At 37.3% G+C, this 25,162-nt stretch overlaps 1 protein-coding gene across 2 annotated transcripts in view; it reads left to right on the top strand.

Annotated features, from left to right (window-relative positions):
- The window catches only part of irak4 (interleukin-1 receptor-associated kinase 4), a 58,159-nt gene extending 33,788 nt beyond the window's left edge, over window positions 1–24,371 (top strand). For both annotated transcript variants that reach the window (XM_028810739.2, XM_028810743.2), the window contains exons 6-12: window positions 5,451–5,515; window positions 6,655–6,769; window positions 8,304–8,413; window positions 11,087–11,270; window positions 17,400–17,462; window positions 19,908–20,066; window positions 21,715–24,371. In XM_028810739.2, coding sequence (XP_028666572.1) covers window positions 5,451–5,515; window positions 6,655–6,769; window positions 8,304–8,413; window positions 11,087–11,270; window positions 17,400–17,462; window positions 19,908–20,066; window positions 21,715–21,753 — 735 coding nt within the window. In that variant the 3' untranslated portion in view covers window positions 21,754–24,371. The remainder of the gene's footprint in view (window positions 1–5,450; window positions 5,516–6,654; window positions 6,770–8,303; window positions 8,414–11,086; window positions 11,271–17,399; window positions 17,463–19,907; window positions 20,067–21,714) is intronic.
- The last annotated feature ends 791 nt before the right edge of the window (window positions 24,372–25,162 follow it).

Raw genomic sequence — 25,162 nt, 5'->3', positions numbered from 1 at the left:
TGACACAGTTGTCCAAATGGGTTGGGTTTGTGGATACCACTGTGAGTGAATGAAAAGATAGACCTCTGGAGAGAGCAATGTATAATTGTCCGTGACTGAAAGTGGGATCGTCTGTGACGAAGAAGGCCACACTGGTGAAAGTTACTTCGTCGGTAGGGATAAGTGTCAGTACTTGTAGATTAAGGTGTAGTGAGTCTTCGTTGTTGACGCTTAATATAGCTTGCGTACTGAGATGTTCCGGAGTCACAGTTGAGAAAAACTTTTTTAATGTCTTTTAAGCACAGGGGAAAAAATGAACATGTGAAACATCCGTAATGTAATAAGCCACCAAGAAAAGTAACATTGCAACAATGCTATCTACGACCTGATCTCTGTATACAGAAGTGAAAACAAAATCGAGCCCGGTGTATTCTTTAACTGCCTTGTGGCGCTGTAGTAGTGCTGCTGCTTTGCAGTAAGGAGACTGTGGAAGATTGCGGTTTCGCTTCCCGGTTCCTCCCTGTGTGGATAGCGCTTTGAATACTAAGAACACCGCTATATCAATGTAACGAAGTATTAACAGGAAATTGTCTTCGTGTAATAGTAAAAGGCACATTATCCGCAACAAACAAACTGTTTTACATGCTGCATACCAACCCGCGGCGTAGTATACGCCGCATAATCACGCCGCTTTTTAAATGTTTTTTTAAGCAGAGGGAAAAAAATGAACATTTGCAAAATCCGTAACGCTGCTTTCAGTAAGTACAATGCACACGCGTTTAATTTGTCGGCCACTTTTTGCCAGCCGTCTTTTCTGGTTTGGGCTGCTTTTGCATTGTTACCGCTTGTGCATATTAAATCTTGAAATCCTTCGAGTAACTAATTAACTAACACCAACCCACACACACAGCTTGTGTGAAACAAATGCGCCCGTACCTTCATAATTTTGTTGCAGCCTATTGTGGAGTCAGGCACAGAGAAGGTCAGCTGCTGAGAGAGCGTCTCGACTGTTGCAGCGCCTGCATCGGTGAAGCAGGTGAGACGCTAATGAAACAGAGGCACATGGCTTATTGGTTCTTAAAGACTGCTTCCTTCATTGTGTTTTAACCTCAGTTTTAAAGGATTGTTTTAAGGATCCCATGGGATACCCCTCACAAACTGTTTTAGACGCTGCATTCAGCAATTCACATCCGCGACAAACATGCCTCTTCTTACATGGTCCTGCCGCGTCCACCCTTGTTCTCAAAGCATACACACCACCTGGTCATGTGCCCGCTCGCAAGAGCAACTCACGGAGACCCTCCCACCAACTCTAAGACCATGGCGTGTAAAACAGTTTGCGATGGTGGTGCGTGCGTCATAACTGAAAAGAATAATGAAAAGTCAACGTGGCTCAGAGGTGGATGTGGACTCCTAGCACAGATGAAAGCGACTTACGGGGTGGTCGGTGAGTTGTTGCCTCTGGGCACATCAGCAGGCAGTGGGAATGCCTAGAGAGCGAGGGTGGACGCGGGCCGGGGAATAAGGAGTGTTGGTGGGCGGGGAAACGTTTTCCGTGTGCCTGCAGGACCATCTAAGAAGACGCATGTTTGTTGCGGATGCGGTGGACGCGGGCCGGGGAATAAAGAGTGTTGGTGGGCGGGGAAACGTTTTCCATGTGCCTGCAGGACCATCAAAGAAGACGCATGTTTGTCGCGGATGCGGTGGACGCAGGCCGGGGAATAAAGAGTGATGGTGGGCGGGGAAACGTTTTCCGTGTTCCTGCAGGACCATCTAAGAAGACGCATGTTTGTTGCGGATGCAAATTGCTGTATGTAGCGTATAAAACAGTTTGCGATGTTGCACGCGGTCGTGCGTCGTAACCGAAAAGTCAACGTGGCCCAGAGCTGCATGTGGACTGTAGCATAGACAAACAGAAATGACGACGTGTTTTCCGAGGTGCCGCGTCTGAGTTGGTGGGCGTGGCTCTGCGAGTTTTCGTCGTATCCAATGGTCTTAGAGTTGGTGGGTGTGGCTCCTTCCTGCGTGCTTTCATGGGTGTGGGCGTGGCTCCTTCCTGCATGCTTTCATGGGTGTCTTGCCTGCTCTGGCGGCGGCTTAGAGAATTATATATATATAGATATTGTAAAATTCTGTATTTCCTGTTTTCTTCTGGTATTCTTTCTTCCAAATTCGAGTAAAGCCCATGGAGAGTGAAAATTGGCTAAGTATGAATAAATATATACAGTAAATGAATATATCCAAGGTTAGACTAGCATCCCCTTCAGGATTGATACCTACATGCCTTTCACATGCATTCTAAGGGCCTGTTTATACTTTACACTCAAAATGCATACGCATTATTGCTGCCAAGCTTTCCCAATGCTCATTTGACGCATCCTCTAAGCACGTCCTCAGAAATTAATGCAACTCGTGCACGAGTTGCAGTACCAACAAAAGATCGGGGAGCACAGTGTGATCAAGTCTGAACATGATGTCAGAGTCTCTGTTTACTATCTCCATGTGACAGAAAGCCATTTTGCAGATCATACAGGAACAATGTGCGTGCTTCGATGTTTGATGAATGGTTCAATGTGGTGAAACAAAATGCCATCATACAAATGCATTCGTGGTGCTTTTATATTCAAGCGTCACATATTTCCCAACGTAATGACACAGTACATTTTAAACATCTCGCATACCATCCTCTGTGCTGTCTTTTTTTTTTTTTGTTTTTTTTTGTACCTTCACAAAAGCATCAGAATGTATGGCAGCATATTTGAGCCACAGAGAAAAAATCATGGACACAGTGAAAAGGTCTATCTCGAAATCTTATATTTAATCTCATTGTTTATTTTATCATTAAAGTAGACCATCGTAAACGTCATCTTAAAAATGACCCAGGTGTTAATCACTATGTGCTTCTGGGGCATCCTCCTGAACTGACAGCAGTGGCAAGCAGCAATTGCCACACAGAACACATTAAATGTATGATATTCCAGCTCTCTGCACATTTAGAATCCTTAGATTTATACTTCATATCACTTTCATGATGAAATGTATTAAAGTATGTATATTACATTTTACAGATAAATCGTTAACTTCATTTAAATAAAGAATACTGTTAATAATTACACATGTGGGGGATGGCATGGTGGCAGAGTGGTAAGGCTGCTGCTTAACAGGGAGCCACGTCCCTTGTGTTCCCTGCCTGGATTTTGCATATTTTCCTGGTATGTTTGCGGGTAAATGCAGACAGAGGCCATTTATCTGTTCTCATCCTCTTAGATTTGAGTGCCGCATTTGACACTATTGATCATAATATTCTTAAGAATCGCCTTAGTCAATGGGTGGGCCTCTCTGGCAGTGTCTTAAACTGGTTTGAATCCTACCTGGCAGGGAGAAAATTCTTTGTTAGTTGTGGTAATTATAACTCAAAGACACATGATATTCTATATGGTGTTCCACAAGGCTCTATCCTGGGTCCGCTGCTCTTCTCAATCTACATGCTTCCATTAGGTCAGATTATCTCGGGACATAACGTGAGCTACCACAGCTATGCTGATGACACACAGCTGTATTTATCAATAGCACCTGATGACCCCAAATCTCTTGATTCGCTAACACAATGTCTAACCTGTATCTCAGAATGGATGAATAGTAACTTTCTCAAATTAAATAAAGAAAAAACCGAAATCTTAGTGATTGGCAATAATGGATACAATGAGGCTATTAGAAATAAACTGGATGCATTAGGATTAAAAGTCAAATCGGAGGTAAAAAGCTTAGGGGTAACCGTTGATTGTAATCTGAATTTTAAATCGCATATTAATAAAATCACTAGGACAGCATTTTTTCACCTAAGGAACATAGCAAAAGTTAGACCTCTTATATCATCGAAAGATGCAGAGAAATTAGTTCATGCGTTTGTCTTTAGTCGGCTAGATTACTGTAATGCACTCCTCTCAGGACTACCCAAAAAAGACATCAATCGTTTGCAGTTAGTGCAGAATGCAGCTGCTAGAATCCTTACCAGGAAAAGAAAATCCGAACACATTTCTCCAGTTTTGATGTCACTACACTGGTTACCTGTGTCATTCAGAATTGACTTTAAAATTCTGCTTATGGTTTATAAAGCTTTAAATAATCTCGCCCCGTCTTATATATCGGAATGTCTGACACCTTATATTCCAAATCGCAACCTCAGATCCTCAACTGAGTGTCTCCTTAGAATTCCAAGAGCAAAACTTAAAAGAAGTGGTGAGGCGGCCTTCTGCTGTTATGCACCTAAAATCTGGAATAGCCTGCCAGTAGGAATTCGCCAGGCTAATACAGTGGAGCACTTTAAAAAACTACTGAAAACACATTACTTTAACATGGCCTTCTCATAACTTCACTGTAATTTAATCCTGACACTCTGTATATCCAATTCATTATAATAACTATTCATTCAAAATTTGTACTAACCCCTACTCTCTCTTCTGTTTTCTTTTCCGGTGTCCTATTGGTGGTGGCTTGTGCCACCACCATCTACCCAAAGCACCATGATGTTCCAACAATGATGGATGGATTAAAAGCCAGAAGTCTGTATAACCATCAGCATCAAGTGACTCCGTGAGAACCCTAACTACAAAGAGGACTATTTCATTTATGTTAGGTAGAATGCCCAAAGGGGACTGGGCGGTCTCGTGGCCTGGAACCCCTACAGATTTTATTTTTTTCTCCAGCCTTCTGGAGTTTTTTTTTGTTTTTTCTGTCCACCCTGGCCATCGGACCTTACTCCTTTCTATGTTAACTAATGTTGTCTTATTTTAATTTCTTATTTGTCTTTTATTCTTCTTTTCTTCATTATGTAAAGCACTTTGAGCTACTTTTTGTATGAAAATGTGCTATATAAATAAATGTTGTTGTTGTTGTTGTTGTTTACACAGTGTGCTCCGGTTTCCTTCCAAAGACATGAAGGTTTGGGGATTTGGTGATGCTAAAATGACACTAGCGCATGGGTGTGTTTGTATTCACCTTGTGATGAGCTGATGCCCCATCCAGGGATTGTTTCTGCCTCATGCCCAATGCATGCTGGAATGGGTGCATCCCTGGGTTGATGGCTGTAGTCATTAAATATTCATCCTTTTCAGAGCTATTGTGGCAAGGTGTCTTCAGAATTTAATGAAAGTTTCAGGCAATTCATGACACAGGGAAGCCAAATGTTTTGTGACCGTGATGATATCTAGCACTGCCACCTGGTGGAATCATCCAGATTTACGTAAAGTGTGCGCACAAGTATAACCTTGCGTAGCAGTAGCGTTCGCAGGACACACATCGCATCACGTGATGTATAAACCCGGCCTAATGCTTCTTATTATTTGACAGAATTATTTACAATAAATATCCAGTTTTTACAGCATTATCATGCATCTTTTACATTTTTGGGTACATCACTTGTTATTATTTTTTATCACATCTTGTTAACTATTACTGTGTTTTATTTTCAGATGCCTGATTATTCTCTCCAAGAGTTGAAACAACAGTTTAATCAAGAAATTAAAACAATGATGATGTGAGTGCCATCATTATTCCTTTTTGTTGAAAGGGCATAATCCATATGATGGATGTGCCATCTGCTCTGGATTTAATGTAGAACTAGCAAAGTAAGGCAGTTAGTTTCTTAATTCTGTTACTGCTATCTCTGTGCAGTTGCCAGTCATTTATATTAAAGTGAACTTAGTACTAAAGTAAATGGTGAAAGGCAAAAGCTAGCCTCCTGATTGAGGTAGAAATCATAACCAAAATTAGTACTAACAGAATTTTAATTAGGGTGTTATTCATCCAAAACAATAACACATTTGGATCTAAATTAGTAGATATCAGTGTATTTTGCACTGTTTTAAACTTGCTTTAATAAATTATGAGACATAGCACGATTAGTTTGTGCACTTTTGTAACTAATTCAGTACCTACCTGCTACATATGTGGGTGTGTATATATTTTTTAAATGGAAACAGTCTGACATCAAAACATGTTTAATCTTCTACATACTATTTGTGTTTCAGATATTACAGAGAGGGTGTCTTTTACTTGTTAATTGCAGTTAATACCTGTAATCAGATGACATTTTTTTTAATATTACACTCCTGTAAACTGATAACACATACTTACTTTTTATAGTGCCAGTCTTATGTTTCTAAATGTTTGAATGTTTGAAGATATTAAGAAATTCAAAATAATCCTTCATGCAAAGTACATAAATACCTAAACAATAAAATACAAAATCTGAACTTGAAACCCCTACTTTTTCCTTCATGGAGTATTTTATCCTTTAATATGGCCTTCTATATTTTACATGAAGTTGAGAAAATTGCTGCCTTAATTTTGATAGTCAGTGTTATTTGCAGTCAAGAAACATAATGGATTAACAAGAAGTGGAGTGGAAAAGCAATGAATGAGCTACACATGATCCTGTGATTAGTCATGAATCTTGGAACAGATTTACATGGCTTAACACTTGTTTATTTCATATAATGGAATGGAATCCTTACTTTTCTTTTGGTATTCATTATTTATTCATTATTTATTTGGATAAGAAAATGTATGAAAGAGGATGTGAACAATAAAAGGAAATGAAGCATACACATCCTTGAAGAGAAATAAGTCATTGAATAGAATTTTATTGCTGTATATTGTTTTTCCATCATTTAGGTGCAAGCATGAAAACCTTGTGGAGATGATTGGGTTTTCTGATGAAGGAGAACACCTTTGTGTAGTATGCACCTACATGTCAAATGGTTCTTTGCTTGACAGACTTGCTTGCCTGGTAATGTTTTAATAATTCAATTTTTTATTTTGTCATAACAGCAGTGAAATTATTATTATTCATAGTTTGCATATAACTGAAGTATTTAACAGTAATAATTTGGTCACTTCCTTTTGGAAATGAGTGCTTAGACAAACACAGCACTGTGTCAGGCGCTGGCTACATTTGGCATTAATTTAAAGTCACTTGTAAGAGAACACATCTGTTGCCAGCAATCGTCCATGTTACCAGTTCTTTCGAGTCACGTGAATGTGATAGGCAGTTGGTGTGCTCTTGTTATCACAATTCTCATTGGGTAGCTTTTTGTTGCAGTTGGGAAAACAAATACATTGCTCAGAAGGTGAGAACTAAAACGTAGCAAGCGGCCATATCCTTATATAGAAATTGACCACTAAATATACCAAAATTACCAATGTACATTGTAACCACAAGTGGGTGCACTGAGCCCCAAACCCAAGACACTGTAATACCAAACACGTTGCTGTGATAAAATAAAGGATATTTATTCACACAAAGCACTTCTTCACAATCACTTCACCAAAGATTAGCCACAATTATACAAAGCCAAACAAATTCTTCCTCCTCTCTGTTTCCTGCTGAGTGTTGCCTCACATCATTGAGTCAGAGTCGGGAGGCAGCAGTCTCCCTTTTAAGCCTGACACAGGAATGTTTCCAGTGCTATGCCATGTCTTCCTGGAAGCACTTCCTGGCCAAAAAAAGTAGGGAGGTCCTTCCATGACAGTGCCCTCTGTCGATACCTAGGGACCCCGACAGGCGTGCACTTCCAGATTCCAACTCCCAAGCACCCCTCGCATGCTCCAAGACCATGGCCTGTAACCCCAGAAATATTTATATGCAGTCTGTGGTGAAGTGAAAAGGGGTCCATGGTGGTTTGTGATTTTAAATAAAAAATGTGCAACTTATGGGTGTGGGTGCATTCTGTTGCAATACTGTGCAGCCTTGGGGTATTTAAAGACTTTTTGCATCTAAAAATACTTGAAAAATATATTTACTCAAGTACAGTAATAAATGTAAATGTAATAAATACTTTAAACCACTGAAAATAACTTTCTTTAGTAAATAATTTTTTTTTCTTCAATCATGATGCTATTTCCAGACTTCATTCTAATGTTGAATGTTAGTCAGAATTTATATCAGGCTTGCTAGGCTTACTATAATCAGCTCTAGTTGCCAATTACATTTTTAAATTGAAGACCCTAATTATCCCTTTAATTGGGTCAATTTTATTAAGCCAGTGTTATTTTTTCATACTGATGTTTGAAACTGTTTAGCATTGCTAAACATTATTAGGTTGAATTGATTTGGTTAGTAATGCATTCATTTTGTAACATTTTTAGAAGTACATTCACAATGGAAACAGTTTTTTTAAAAAGCTTTCAACAGCTCCATCAGGTGAACAATGTGTATTTTTTAAATCTCCAGATTAGTCTACTTTAATACATTTCTACAGATACACATTTAAGTATTCTGCCACAAGCCAATTTTGCTTTCTCATTTTTCATCTTTCTTTAAGAATGGTACCAGTCCTCTGTGTTGGAGTAGAAGATGCTCCATTGCCCTGGGAAGTGCCTGTGGTATTGAATATTTACACACCAATAAACACATCCACAGAGACATCAAAAGGTATGTTTCAGAGTGCTATGCCAGACATATTCCTTTTTTTTTTTTACTTTTAAATCCTAAAACAAAAAGTCAAAATTTTTAATGAATTTAAAAGGAAAATGTAATTTTAATAGCACGTCATAGAATGTAGTTCAGTATGTGCTGGTATACTGAAAGTAAGTGGTATAATTATTTTTTTTTCTTATTAATTAAAACTCTGAATATCCTGCCTTATCAGAGAACTACTAGGGGGCTCCGCCCCCTGCTCGCTTCGCTCGCCAACCCCTGGCGTTGGGGCATGACAAAGAGTGAGATGTATGAATTAGATATAGAATAGTGTGCAGGTTTGGATGATGCCTATATAAATACAAAATAGAGTGTTTGGCATAGAGTAATGTTTTATTGGAATATTTCTCTGTATACAACATTAGTAGTAAAGATGGTGTGAGATGAACGTCGAACACATGAGAAGGCAAAATAAAGTTGTCCATGTCCAAAAACGGGTTCAGAGAGGTAGATGCCAACCTTGTCCATGGTTTGTCCTTGTGATTTGTTGATGGTCATGGCAAATGCAGGTTTAATGGGGAACTGTCGGTGTTTCAATGTAAAAGGTAATTCTAGGTCAGAACTCGTAAGGTCAATTCCAAGAATGAGAACAGTATTGTTAGCATGTGAATCTGAAAGAACTGTTGCTTGAATAACATCGTGTGTTATGGTGTTGACGACTAAACGTGTGCCATTGCATAAACCCTGTTTAGTGTTAAGGCTTCTTAATAGCATGATTATTGTTCCGTTTTTAAGGGTAAGGTTGTGTTGTGGTCATTCGTCCGGGTTAATAGTGTTCAAATATTCTAATGGGAAATTCAGATGTTCATTGTCGTCATCAGAGTCAACTTTGTCAGAGCTTAGAAAGAGCCGTGTCTCTCAAGGAAGTAATGAAATGACCTGGTTAATAATGTGATTAACATTAATATTTTTTGGACATAATATAGTGCGTTGTGTTAACCACGTATGCGAAAGCAGTATGGGCCATTGCCTTTTGGTGGCCTGACATGTACTCCGGTAGATGCAAAAGCAAATGAACTATTGTAGGATCTAATGCAGTTCATAAAGTTTTTACTTTCAGGCACATCCTTAGTTAGAAGCTTCTGTAGATATTCAGGATATGAATGTAAAGGAGGCAGTCTAATCTGCCCCTTTTGACAACAACGTGTAAAGTCATTATTTGTATTGCCAGTTGTTTCTTCTGTGAAGTTAAGTGAATGACAATGATTGCAAATGGCATTCATTAATCCCAATGAATTTTCCTCAATAGTGGACTCATTATTGAAAGCGTTGTCAGCCAACTGGCGTAAGTGTTTAGCAGACGTCTGGTGTTGATGTCTGCGACGGGCATGTTTTGCTTGTGGTGTTTGAGTGCCGCGTTGTTGTATATCCATTATTTGTGACGCGCTATTTTTGATTTTTAATTGATCCGCCTCCGCTTTGCGCAAAGTCCGTTCCACTCTACGTCGTGCATTGTTTGTATCGTGCCTTGTCCGTTTTTGTATGTCGGTCAGTTGAGCTTTCTGCTTTTTGAGTCCTGCTTGCTTGTTTTCTGGCCGGTCATATGCGCATTGCTTTGCTCCCTTTTTTGTATGTCTGAGACGCGAGCTCTTTCTTTTGAAATCGTGCTTGTTTCGATGCAGCACTTTGAGACGCGCGCTGTATGCATCTACGTTCAATGTGTCTGTTCATTTGGGCACGTCTCTGTAACGGGGTTACTTGAGCTTTGCGTTTTTTGATCCGAGACATTTTTTCTCACGTATTTTCCGAAGCGCGTTGTATGCGCCGCCATGTATTTTTTTGGTTTCATTCGTGTTCGTGTGTTTGGTCCCGTTATCCGATCCGAATCGTTTTGTACCCGTGACCGTGTATGCATGACTTGTTTGTTCCTCAGCGTGCGAAATATGTATAAGTAATAAGGAGGATCGCACTCACTGTTAATATGGAGCCTTTTCTCCAGTTGAACGGTTAATAGTGCTTTATTTTAATGATCTCCACCTATGCTGCCTAGTGTGAAGGTTTTGAGATGACGTATGTTTAATATGGACGTTTCCTTTAGATATGTGGCTTTGGGTGTCACTTCTTATTGATTGGGGGGGGGGGGGGTGTGGGTGAGGATTGTTGTTGAGCGAGCGTCTTCTTTCGTTTTGTGTTCCAGGGGCTTGTTGAATCCCCCTCTTTGTGTGTGTCCCGTCCGTTGCTTGTAGGGTGTGTGGGGTGGTTTTGTGTTCTTTTTTTTTGTGTTCCAGGGGCTTGTTAAATCCCCCTCTTGGTGTGTATCCCGTCCGCCCTTTCTTGCGCCTGCGCAGTACGTCTTTTTGCAGCTACGGCCCATGGCCGGATGTGCCTGCGTCCATCATCCGGTTTAGCATTCTCGGTTAGTAATATGGATAATCAGGCATTAGCTGTTTTACCTTCAGTGGGTACTAGAGAATTTGACGGATTTATTTTAAACTCACAGGAAAACTTAGCAGTAACATAATTTGCCAATGATAAATATTTTTAATTCTGCCAAACTGGCTTACAGTCAAGAGTTATAACAACATTGTTTTAAACTGGAAAGTCAGAAAAAGAGCTGTTTTCTAAAACAGTAAATGTAATTACATTATTTTTTATTTATATTTTTTAATATGGAATTGTTATTGACAGTGCAAATATCTTGCTGGACTCTTTGCTAGTACCAAAGATTTCAGACTTTGGCCTCACACGGGCAGCAGCAAAGCTGACTTCAACTGTTTTTACTGAAAAAGTTGTTGGCAGCACTGCTTACATGGCTCCAGAAGCTTTGAGAGGGGAAGTTACAGCCAAGTCAGATTTCTTCAGCTTTGGAGTAGTAAGTATAAAATCTTCATGTTACTTCATTTATTTCTACAGTTTTTCAGCTGCTTCCGCCTAATATTGAGTTGGTGGTTCATTACATTTGCTGCACTAGTTGAGTTGAGTTGATGGTGAATTTCTAATCCAAGTAGTTTATTACCAGCCCACAAATGCTCAATAGGAATGAGATATGTTAACTGGGGAGGCCATTTGCACTACTAAATGCAGTGACATGTTCTTAGGACCTTCCTTTTAATAAAGAATGCAACATTATTGTGTTGAAAAAGCCATCTGAAAATGGTTATGCTGTGGCAATAATGAGATACTTCATTAGTAATGATGTTTACATATCTATTGTCATTCAAATATTGCTGTAGTTGTATTAAGCATTGTTTTGTACAATTACATACCTTAACATACCATATTAAGACTTTGGGGACTCTCAAAACTAGATGATGTTTTTTGTTAGGCTGGATGGCCTGTTCTCTTCTAGCTTGATCTAATGTTCTAAAAAACCTATCATACCTCTCTGGTTAAACTTAACATTTGCTAGCAACACTATGCTGCATTTTCTGACAATTGAAGAACCAACTCAGTATTAGGCAGGGGTTTCTTCAGCTCACTGCAGCCATACTTTTTTGTTTCTTGTTAACAGTAGTGTAGCTTGGCTGGGCCTTTATCTGCCTTAACATATTGTTAACAAGGTATGGCAAGGTGTATTCTCTAATGAGCTGCTTTTTGCACATTGTTACGCTTATCTGATAGTTATATAATGTTGCTATTCTTCCAACTCTTGTCATCTTCTAATGGCATGCTTTTTATCTCTGTTTCTGACCACAGGACTGACATTGGCTGCATGTTTTTTTTTGTTTTTTTTTTGTGGTGGCCCATTCTTGAGTTCAAAAAGGAAACCTAATGTCAGCCTATCAGACAGTTACCATAATATTGAAATCAAAAATGCTGTAATTTTCTTGTTTTTCCTCTTCTCTTTATTAATTGAATGCACATGTTCTCTTGGTACCTATTACCAATCCACAAGAACAAAACCAGCAAAAATTACCTCAGTAAAGAGAGAGAGAGAGAGAAGTAGGTACTGACCTAAAATGCAGAAGAAGTAGGTAAATCAAAAATACTGAACAGAAAAAGTTACTGAAGCCAGAATCCAAGTGTTCCAGTAAATTAACTTGTAAAGACAATTAAGGACAAAATGCTGATCATCTATGGAGGAGCACAGTGAAGAATTAATAAATATTTATATTTTTTAAAGGTGTAGTGTTTTTCAATATTTGGTGGACAAATGGAACATTCTCCGATCTCAACAACTCTTAGAAAATGTGAGGTACCTAGCATCCAAGTGATGAACCACTTACTGTTTGCAGAGTCTCTTAATATGATGTATGTTTGGCACAAATACAACTGCACAATAGATAAGGTAAAAAAAATAGGTTTATTTAAATAGTGTGGGTTTAGCTTAGACAAGGTGGCCTTTGGTAAAGGCAAAAAAACACAATATTACTGCACAGATTTGCTTAAAACAGTTAATTGTAATTAAAGTTATGAGTATATTTGTTGAAACCAAAACTAATATTCATTCACAATTTAGCCTAACATTTCAAGCACATATAAAATTTAAAACTACATAATAATTGCAGCATTTTACCAGAAAAAGAAAAAAAAATCTGAAATAAAGTTGGCAAAACAATCTGTAGCCCACGGTTTAAATAATTGAAAGGGTTATATAAGGTAGCATTAATTTTCATTGTAACTAACCAATATGTTTTTACTCAGTTTTATGTATGTCACTTGCAACTATCCTAATTGTGCCCCTCTCAGCAAAACATCCTTTATTTCACTCATGAGTTTATAATTAATCAGGTACCTGTATGTGCTTTGCACACATTTTTCAGAGATCCATTTATACATCAAATTTGTGACTGAAGCAATCTGTTTCATAAAAGAGTTCTCTTCACCAAAGTACAGAGTGAGCCAAAATGAAGTACCACATATCTCAAGGTTATTACATGAGGTACAGGCAGCCGAGTGAGTTGGGGTGGGGGGGTTCTTTGCTAGGCGATCCCTTGTAGTTTTCAGTCTGCAACATGCCTTGGTCAGGTGCGCACCATGCTTTCGCTGTCAAAGCATTCTTCAAAAAGACTATCATTATACAGGGTGGCCCATGAAAAAGTGGCCTGCCTCCACCGAGATGACTCCCGTCTCGTCTGCCGCTGGACAAAGTGGCTGCGTTTGTGTCTGAAACGGGCACAGAGATGCATTAAGGCACAAGGAGATCACTTTCAGCATCTTCTGTAAATGGGAGTACCAAATGTGATAATTTTTCTCTTCACCACGTAATGCAGTCGTCTCGGTGGAGGAAGGCCACTTTTTTGTGGGCCTCCCTGTACAACGCGCCTTCCAAACGCATTTCAGCATTCCTCCTAACGGCAGGGGTGCGGAAATCCAATGTCCGACACGGGTAAATTGACTGTCGGACAAGCGTGTTTTTCTGTTTCAGTTGTCCGCGGACAAGTGCAATTTTCTGGAGAAAAATCTATGTGCTGTGCAGGGCACATTTTACCACTACTTTCACATTTTAAACATTTGGGTACGTACTTTGTGCGGAAACAGTCTACTTAGGCATGTTCTTCATGTCTCAAATTGGTCTTCAATATTGTTTACAAAATGACGGCTGATTTTTCAAAGGGGAAGCACTCTTATGGTCTTACATAAGTATTTTACCCTAATATGTACACGCTTGGAGATGCGGTCATTATTTTCATGCAGACATTACGATGTAATCTGATGATTTTTCATTATAATCAGTAACTTTTATATATTACCAGTAACGGCGTACTGCACGATAACACGCAGTGAATAAATACACTTGACTTGAGCATTCCTAGTTTTCATCCTCTTTCTCTGTACATTTAGCATTCATTTGCTCAGAGGTTGATGCGCTTGCTGCTTCCTGAGCAGCTCTTCTTTTCTCCACCGTAGCGGCCCGCTGCTTCTCTTCTTTCGTTGGCATCTTTTCGCGTTAAAACTGATTAAGTTAGTTTTTGTGTTGCAATTACTTAGTATGTTTTCTTTAATTTTTCACTTAAACTGGCACTTAAGTCTTCAATCTGCCTCAAGAATGGTTAGCGAAGGTGGTGGGGAATGAGAATGGCTCCCATACGCATGCGCCGCCCTGCTGCCACTGCCGAGAGTTGATTCAACAATAAAATAAAATAAAAAGAGTAATACAAATCATCACCCCAAAAGCAGATAGTAGACGTTACGTAGTATACTGTATGTGTACCAAATTTCAAGTCAAAAGGTGAAATGGTTTGCGAGCTACAGGTGATTTAAAATCCTGGACAGACAAATGAACAGCCACAGTAGCGTATTATAGAAGAAGACTGATAAAATTAATTGTTTCTACATAAAAATGCAGTCATTTTACTTACAATACAATTGTTTTCACCACATAACAAAGCTTGTTAGGCAATCTTTCCTGAAATTTTCGATTTCGTGTAGGTTATGATATATTGAGGAGTTAAGAAATTTATTGCGTGACAACATCAATTTTGATGAGCTGTCAATAGATCGTTTTTGATTAGCGAATATTTCATATAAAACAAGTTGGTTTCGCGCTGTCAGTTTATTAAAAATAAAGAAGAAAACATTCTAACGGTTTCCAAAGGTTATGAAATATCTATAAAAATCTTCACTGTAACTGTAGTATGTGAAACAGAACTAGTGTAGCTATAATGAAGGCATTGTTTATTAGTGAGTTAAAATGATAAGGGAATCTTTTATAAAATGTTCTAGAGCAAGATGGCAAAATACTACTCCCTGAAAGAACTTTTTTCAGTTTTAAAATGGAAGGCAGTTTTGGTATCAATAAAAGAGATCAGAAAAAATAAACTATTTTTCACTTTTGTTATTTGTTTATGGACAAGTGAATTTAACTGGCGGACAAGTGGATTTTCTAAGTTTACTTGTCCGTGGACAAGTAGAAAAAAATTTGATTTCCACACCCCTGCTAACAGTGATGTCCCAAATCGGAAAACAACTGTTCAGTGGGTGGCTAAATTTAGACAGATGGGTACAACATTGAACAGAAAATCGCCAGGCTGTCCTTGGACTGTATGAATGCCTGAAAACATCCAAGCTGTAAGGGCATCAATTTTCCAGTCTCCTAGACGTTCAGCACACAAACATGCTTCTGCCTTAGACATTTCCAACACATCTTTGAGGATGATTTTGCATGAGAACCTTAATTTCCATCCATACAAAATGATGGTATTGTTTGAACTCACTGAGAGAGACTGGTAGAGCTGGACAGAATTGTGCGCGATCATTCTGCAAACCGTTCATGGAGATGCCACTGTTCTGTGCAGTGATGAGGCACATTTCCATTTAAATGGTTGAGTAAATAAGCAAAACTTTCGCTATTGTGCTGAAACCAACCCTCATGAACTTCATCAGAGACCCCTGCACAGTGAGCGTGTTACAATTTGGTTCACCATTGCAGAATTTGGCATTGTAGGCCCTTTTTTGAGGAGGGGGGAGCAACAGTCACCATCACTTCAGAACATTACATTGAAATACAAGAGAACTATTTGCAGCCCCAACTGGAAGAAATGAATGTGGTAGATGCCTGATTTCAACAGGATGGAGCAATAGCTCATATGGCATATGGTGTCCTTCATGTTCGCTTGATCTTGCTCTGTGCAGTTTCTTCTTGTGGGGCTATCTCAAGTCGAAGGTATACACACACCGACCTCAAAACCTTGAAGCTCTCAAGGACACTATTTGCCACAAACTCGCCTCTATTCCCCTTGAAATGGCTGAACGAGTCATGCAAGCGTTCACAGATTGTCTCCAAGATTGTATCACTAATGATGGCCGCCACCTTAAAGACATCATTTTTAAAACACAGTGAAAAAAAAAATCTTTTTTGTATACCCTTTCTTGTGTCATAAAGAAATTTATTTTATCTTGGAGCGTTTTTGTAGAATAAACGTTTGAAATGTGGTACTTCCTTTTGGTTCACCCTGTACTTCATTTTCAACATCAAAGCATTTTATGAGAAATGGAACTTATGCCAAGAGCATCTGGTGAAAGGCCGGAAACAACATGGATGGTACCCCAGTTTGTTGGATATACATTACTGTAGCTACATTCATTTGAGGACTGTTAAAAAGTGCTAAATAATCTGACACATGTGCTTTTGGGATCTAGAAGTAAAATCAGAGTAGCCAGAGGAAACCCCACATAGAAATGCAAAGAGCATATCGGGTAAAAGGATACTCTTCCTTCCTTGCTGCTTTTAAAGATTGTCTTTGTTGGCGGGCTCTTCTCTCTTTCTTTTGGGTGGGAGTTGAATTTTGGTTTTATGTTTGACTTGATTATATGGATTGTTATTTGCTTTTACTTAAAATAAAAAAAACACACAAAGAGGATACAATCTTTGTGTAAATATTGCTTCATTTAGGAATGATTTAAGCTCCAAATTCTGGAAAAAGTTGCAAAAACTTGTTTTTGCATTTTGATTATGGAGTATTTTATGCAGATAAATGATTTAAAAAAATTATCCATTTAAGAGCATGGCTGTTAAAATGGCACAATGTGAAAAAAGAAGCAGTTTGAATATTTTATGATTGTACTTTAAAAATATATAAATGTTGAATCTGAATATCTGAAAAATTCTAATTTTCTAAGCTGTCCTTCCATGGCATTTTTCTTGTGCAAGCAATTTCTCTCTCATTCTTATCCCATTTGTATCGACTTCATGTTATTATGTGCTTTGATCTGAACACAGAAACAACAGCTATAAAGCCTTATGATCCTTAATTGTCTAAGGCCTTGTGTGGATATATAGGAAGAGACGGTCTGAAAGTGTTCAGGTATAAATGAGCTATTAATCTTATCCATTTCAGTATTAGCCTGCAGAATTTTACATTCATAATAGTTTTGTTGTGTTTCACAGTATCTGCTATTGCAATTACGTATAAGACAGAATAGCCATTCCTAAGTAAAGCACTAGAGTGCCTTGAAATTTTATTTTTATTATTGCTTTTGAATTTGTAAGCTCCAGATGTTATATATATTGATTTTTCTATAAAACACAGTATTTATATTCAATTTTTATTTTTTACAGGTTTTACTAGAAATCATCTCTGGACTTCCACCTGTTGATGAAAATCGTGAGCCACAGTTACTGGTATTGTACTTTTGAAAAATAACTTAAATAAGAATCTGTCTGTAGCTTCCTGAAACAACATAAAATTATTCCTCTGATGTAGATAAATAGCACAGGAACTTTAATCTTACAGTTTCACCCTTAAGAAATTATATATTTTTTTAGGCCTTACTTACCCCCATGTTGTTTTTAGTGATGACTGAGGAAACATTTTACTCTTATGTTTTCATGGAGAGTGGAGATATCTTAAGTTTTTAATTCAGGAGATGGTAGTGGCCCAGAGGGGACCAACAATGAACAGAAAACAATAATAAAATGTCCATAAAATGTTCAAAACTCATATTTTTTTGCTAAAATATTTTAAGTAAACAAAAAATGAGAGTAGTACATGAAAATGAAGCGCATTGAAGCAAATTTGAGCTTTTGAATTGAAGACCTGCTGCTGCCCCTCTAGTTCATTTTAGAACCCTGTCTTCAATTGAAAAGCTTGAATATGTTTCCCTTTTTATGCTGGTAAGCATTCCAATGTACCTTTTTATTTTTAATAGGGCAATATATTTTAATAAGTAACAAACTAATAACAGAGAAGGCTGTTCATATTTATTTATTTATTAATTCTAGAGCATTAATTACCTTTGGCCATGGTGGCTCCAAAGATGCTTTAGAATTATTCCTAACATCTAGTCAGTAGACTGCTGCCAGTCTAAGTACTGTAGGTCTGTCCCTCCCAAGCCTGTCGTAATAAATCCTACCCATCCATCCACACATACAGTACTAATGCTAACATCTTAATATCTTGAACTGCTGTGTGTTACAAGATCTAGTTTCACATACAGAGACACTTAAAGACTTTATTAAAAGTGATCCATATGGATTGTACTGTATGGTTATGGATATGCTAATAGGGAGAGAGAACGATCCAATACACAACATATAAATAGACAATATGTCACTGGTCATTTGCAAGTAAATAATTTTTTTAAAAGAATTTTTCAGAGAATTAAGTAAGACTGGTTCTTCAAAAGGGCGGCACGGTGGCGCAGTGGGTAGCGCTGCTGCCTCGCAGTTGGGAGATCTGGGGACCTGGGTTCAATTCCCGGGTCCTCCCTGCGTGGAGTTTGCATGTTCTCCCCGTGTCTGCGTGGGTTTCCTCCGGGCACTCCGGTTTCCTCCCACAGTCCAAAGACATGCAGGTTAGGTGGATTGGCGATTCTAAATTGGCCCTAGTGTGTGCTTGGTTTGTGTGTGTCCTGCGGTGGGTTGGCACCCTGCCCAGGATTGTTTCCTGCCTTGTGCCCTGTGTTGGCTGGGATTGGCTCCAGCAGACCCCCGTGACCCTGTGTTCGGATTCAGCGGGTTGGAAAATGGATGGATGGATGGATGGTTCTTCAAAAACACTTGAATGATGTTACTTCTAAAAAATATAGTGTTTTAAAGTTATGGCTTTTGTTTTTTAGCTCTAAATATTGAAAATGTTTTTTTATGCAATTTAACATTGCTTCCATAAGTATTTTCTTTGCTGTGTGAGAGTTTGACGGGGACAAGTGACATGAGCAGGGAGTGGACAACTGTATGCTCTTCACTGTTACAGTTCATTGTGTGTACATTCAGAAATTGTGAAGTCACCTCACAAGTCAGCACATATTATGCATGGACAGTATAAACAGATATGTAAGTTGAATAAGGTTTGTGTAAATTACAGAGCAACATTTCATGCTGTAGGAAAGTTTTTGTTTTTTTTTACTGAATACACATAGTGTGATTTAGAGTAAATGTCATTTCTAAATAATGTCCAATGACATTTATTGTGGCAGACTCTTAAGTGAGATAATATTATATGAGATCACAGACGATGAGGACACAATTGGTATTTCAATTCAATTAGTTTGCATAATTTCAGGATCCTGAAGTTGAATGCCATGATCTCAATATGCTTGTCTTCTGGTTAGCTTGTTACAGCAGTTTACTTGTTTGAAAGTAATTTTCTGACATTTATGCTGTTGTTACTATACACTGTGGTAGTATAGTACAGTGATATTTGACGTTTGGCTGATATATAATATTGAACACACTTTCTCCTTTGATCTTCTGGTAACTGGGTTAAAATTCTGTTCATATGGTCTCAAGTAAACATTTACTTTGTTTTGGTGTGCGCATTTCTCAAAAGAAGTTAATTATTTTCTGCTCTTTGCAATTAAAAAGTCAGAACTTTAACTGACCCACAGATCAAGACTGTTTGTTTTTTTTTTCTTTGATTCACCATTTCCAGGCTTAATCCGAAATAAATGGGTTTCAAAATGGAGAGAAAGGTTCATGTTTAACTAATACTGCATATCTAACCTTTCATTTAATATTTCATACTAGCCTTAATTTTTTGTATGCATTTTTTCAATTAAATTACTTAATGCTACAGTTTTCTAATAAAATATTTTATCATTGAAGACAAAATATATTTTTGTTTTTAAGCTCGACTTCAAAGTTGAAATTGAAGATGAAGAGATGACATTGGAGGAGTGTGTCGACAAGAAAATGGAAGGGTGGAATATAGAATCAGTAGAGAAAATGTATTTAATTGCCAGTCAATGCCTTCATGATAACAAAAACAGACGACCTGACATTAAAAAGGTTTGTGATTTCATTTCACACACTCACTTCCTTTTCTGTCATTGAGGAAAATACAATAAAGGCTGCCTGTCTGTTCATGCCTGAGGTGTTTGGGAGTTTGGTGTGATGGCTTAAAAGACAAAGTATCAATGAATGTTTCTTCTTTATCAGTTATCTACATGCATTGTCCTGTAACTGTCCCCTTTTGTTGACTTTTTACTTTCTTGTATACGAAGTATAAGGAAAGTATTGTAATTGTCCAAAAATTGAACCTCGAGATTTTGATGAATCTCTGCGTTTTAGACCTCTCTCAGTCTGAAAATACCATTTTTTGGAATTATGTCTGTATGTGTGTGTGTGTGTGTGAGTGTGTGTATATGTATGTAAACACGATAACTTGAGTATGCATTCACTTAGGTCAACCAAATTTTGCATACAAGTATTAGGTAAAAAAATGTAGATTTCTATCAGCTTTTAAACTATTTCCGCTAACTAGAAGTGGTATTTTTTTTATTCATACAGCTGCAGAGTCCGATTTATTCAACTTTACTTTTATAATAATTGTTCAATATAATATTCACTTAATTTGATGTGTTGTTGATGGTTCTTTAATGTACATAATATACATATTTTCATCATTGTCTCAAATATCCATCCCCATATCTGAGTGTACAAGAAAATCTACGGGAGACCACTCCCGATTTTTACTCTCTGCAGCTCACCTTGTAAATTGTGTTCAAAACCAAATTACTTTCATGCAGATATGCCATGAATCAAATATTACATGTAAAATATCACAGCTTCCATTTACAGAAAACATCACAACTTATGATCTGTGAAGCCATTGGATGATCTACTCTCATCAAGCATTGCCTATTATTTAGTTTTTGTTTCTGTTATCATGTTTAATACCTTGCATTGCTTTGTGTTATTAGGGGGAATAAGACTGTTGTAGAAGACCCAGTTTCACTAATGTTAAACTCAAGCATTTAAAGTGTTGAAATGTTGAATGTACTGCATTGGACATGCTAGAGCAAGAGAAGGATACAGTATACTGGAGAATGGAAAACAGACTGACTGTGAAATCATTACCCATAGGCTATGGATTTTCCTGAAGTGTTGTAAAAGAGAAAAACTATAGTACAGTGTGCAGCCATTGCAGTGAGAGAAACTAGATTTTTGCAGAGTTGCAGTTCATTCATTGAAATGGCTAGCAGGTACAGCAAGTGACTAAAGCATGCTTACTTGTGGAAACATTTGCAGTGAAAACAGTATATCTTTATTACAAATAAAATAACAAAAGGAGAAAGTCCTTTTTTATCGTAATGTGAATTATAGCAGGGAATAGTTCTTTTTATGCAGACATAAATTAGCATTAGTTTGATTTATTTATTTTGTTGGTGGCTACCACCTTGTAGTGCTGTAATTTTGGTACATACATTATATAAAGTCAAGTTGTATACTGTTAATAGTTTATAGTATTTACAAAATGGAGCAGTAAAGTCAGAAAATGTCTATTTTAATAACACTACATCTAAAATCTGGTGTTTACATTGATTTACATGGAATGTACACAGAAGAGGTGGTATTTAACAAAAAGTGTGTTTACAGTAAACAAGTAAAATTTGCTAATATTGCATATAAATAAATACATTATTTTTTATTTCAGATTAAAGATGTGCTTGAAGAGCTTAATGACACTTGTTAACAGAAAAAGACAGTCATCAGTCATGGTATTCTTTGTAATAATGTTTTTTATTTAACTTTTTAGGCATTCCTTCTTTTTTATATTTTTTGGCAACATAATTTGGAAAGTGATGCATTATATACTGTAAAATGATGAAGGACTACTATCAAGTAGTGCCTTAAATGTGTAGTCAATTTGTGGTGATAGCTGATTTATTAAAGTCTAAATACAAACTAACTAAAACACATTATATATTATACTTCATTACACACAAAAAAGTGATTGTATTATTATTTATACTTTACATAATGCACAATAAATAAATTATATAATTAAGTGATTAATACATTTCCAGAGGTTATGACAACATCCAACCATTGGTCAGTACATTTAGAGCTAATCTACCATAACCGCAAACAATTTTATCTAGCTTCAGCACTCAACTTATGAATCACCATTGGCGAGCATTTTAAATCTGTGTAAACTACAATTAATCTACCTTTACACATTTTTGCACCTATGGGCTTCTATCATCCTTAAATACTATTTTCATATTTTTCAGCTACTACAGTATATTCACTGTTTTCCATTTTGTGTTGCATTAGTTACACTGTCTCGGTTTATTCTTAGCACTATTTAGATGACTTTTGAAACAAAATATTTTGGCTTAATTGCATTGCAACTCTTGGTGGAAATGGTGCAATAAAATGATCAATTTTGGGCAATAAATATTAAAGCTACTCTTTGACCAACTTTTATTTCCGGCCCACAGTTGTGAACAATGTATATGCTTGGTTTAATAGAGCAGCAGAATTTGTCAAAATATTTCAAGTAAAATTGGTGCCCTTTAGCTTCATTTAATTTCAGCAGCTCTCGTCTATTCTTTTCTCATGTTTGCTTAAAGGCTTTGTCAGACTGTAGCTGGTAAAGGGACAAAACAGAAGTGGAATGTTCTGGTTAAATTTCTTCCAAACTTTATTTTTAACTCTAAAGTGCTAATGTTTATTTTTGGAAATAAATATATAACTAGTTAATAACCTGTCAATCAATTTAATTTGTAGCAGATGATTTTGATTAAGAGTTTTGGTATTGTTAAGGTACATTCCATTTTATCAGCCTTTTAGATATTAATAAAACATTCAAGCATCTATCCATATCATTTTCTAAACCCACTTAATCACATAACATAATTACATACTGTATTATAGTGTATATTCTTCATTTTTCAATTGCCCTGTGAAAGTGTTCACAGTGTTAAAAAATATTTACCTAATTCCAAGTTAATTAAGTTTGTTTCACTGTTCTGCACAACATGATCTAAAAATACAATGTCAACAATTACTTATTCATCCATTAGTTTTCTGGCTCCATTTAATCAGTGAGTGATGTGTGGAACCAGATCCTATTCAAATAATACTGGGCACAAAAAGAAGAACCAGTACAGTACTGCTGTACAGCACTTTATTAATTCACAGGGCACACTTAGTCTGTGATACATCTTTCCTAGACTCACAACATATTCACCTCACTTTTACAACCATCTGTTGTAGAAAAGTGTGCATTTCTTATTTGTGCATAGAAATGTCCCCCGTTTTGGATTTGAAATCACTGTTTATCTATTTTTTAAACTACTTTTTCACCTGCGCTGTTAAACCTGATTGTTTCATTGATCTGGCCACTGTCCTTTACTTTCCATTTCAAGATGTTGACCCATTATTTGGGAGGCTGGCCAGTCTCCATACTCACAAACATATTTAATCTCGAAGTACAGTCATCCTGGAGTATGCAGCAGGGGGTGAAGCAGAGTTGCGTGCAAGTCAGCAGTAAAAATTTCTGCTCATACAAAGATGATTCTGAGTCATAAGTTAACCAAGCAAGCATTGTGGGATCTGGCAGGAAGTGAAGTTCTCTGAGAAGACTCAAGAAAAGGTGAATGTGCAAACTATACACAGATAGTTACTGGGAAGGAAGTTTAACACATTTTGTTAATGGACCTTTGTGTAGATGTGAGGGAACAATAAAGCTATAAAAATAAACTAAAAATCTGATTGTCTTATTCTTTTGTTATTAGAGTATTTCATATAGGTGTCCTTTTTGAACTTAAGATTTTTAGAATGGTGTAGTTTTTTCTCTTTGGCACAATATCTCATGCCTTTTAAAATGGGCTTGGGGTTCATGTGTGGACTGCAGTTCTTCTACAGATTTTCAATTGGATTTATGCCTGGGCCTGCATGGGCTGTTCTAGTATGTTCATTTTCATTTACATTTTTAAAGTGAATTCTATCATCCAATAGACTAACTTCAATAAATGAATGAATTGATGGAATCTATCATTAGAGAGATATGACTGAAGGAATTGTTAAAAACCAGGAGGGAAGAGAGTAAGCTATTCTGTGTCAATTTAAATTAGAACATTGTGGGCTGAATAAATATCTGTATAGAACTGGAAAGGAATAAAGCAGCTACTGACGCCCATCTTGGTTTGTACAAGTGCAAACCATAAGCTTTGTGTATGCACTCTATTAGCAGTACTTGATGTTTAAAAGAAGCAGATTGAGGCACCATTTAGAACTTGGTAAGTTCTTCCCAGTACATACACGGTATACTGAAATGCACACACTATATTCTGAAAAACACAAGACACTACAGTAAAACACACACACCATATACTCCGATTTTGTCACATGAATTGCATGTTCATACATTAAATGTAATCCTTTAATTTACTGTAATATACTTTTGATAAGCATAAAACTACTTACTGTGCCAGATATTTTCAATGCAAGAACTAAAAACTTGAAGAGGTTGTGAATTAGGCCTGAGGTAATGGTCAGTTATACCATCCAGTGATTGGCTGAACACATAAGTACAAACTGACAATTGGCTCTGAACAGGTGCACAAATTTCCTGAAAGCCACAAACTTAAACAGTCAATTTGTTTTTTTTTTTTTTTTGTTTTTTTTTTAAATCTCACACACCTCACCAGAAAGCTTTCAAGCAGTACAGTGGCGTAGCTAGGGGGGGCAAGGAGGGACATCTGTCCCCGGGCGCAGCATCCAGGGGGTGCCAAATTGATGTTCCCCATTACATTTTGGCAAACAGGAGGGGGCGCAAAATCTTCAGTTGTCCCCGGGCACTGAAAACCCTAGCTATGCCTCTGAAGCAGTATCAATCACAGCAGGAGGATAGGAGGTGTGTGAGATTCATTTGCTGTGCATCGCAACCCTTTTTTTCCCCAAATCTGATGATGGAGAAGAGTAGCTAAAGACTAATATAGTGATGGGGGATTGCCCTTGCTATCTCTTTTACAAACGTCTGGTCTGAGAGGTCACTGTGAACTGCTAGTTCGCGGCACAGCTCAGCAAGTAAAGGTGGCTTTTTTTTACTTGATGATGAGTCATTTTCTTTATAGGTGAATGTTACAGGGCTC

The sequence above is a fragment of the Erpetoichthys calabaricus genome, chromosome 1 (assembly GCF_900747795.2).
Source record: "Erpetoichthys calabaricus chromosome 1, fErpCal1.3, whole genome shotgun sequence".
Classification (NCBI taxonomy): Eukaryota; Metazoa; Chordata; class Cladistia; order Polypteriformes; family Polypteridae; genus Erpetoichthys; species Erpetoichthys calabaricus.
Note: the sequence above shows the minus strand (reverse complement) of the source record. Positions and strands in the feature narration are given on the sequence as shown.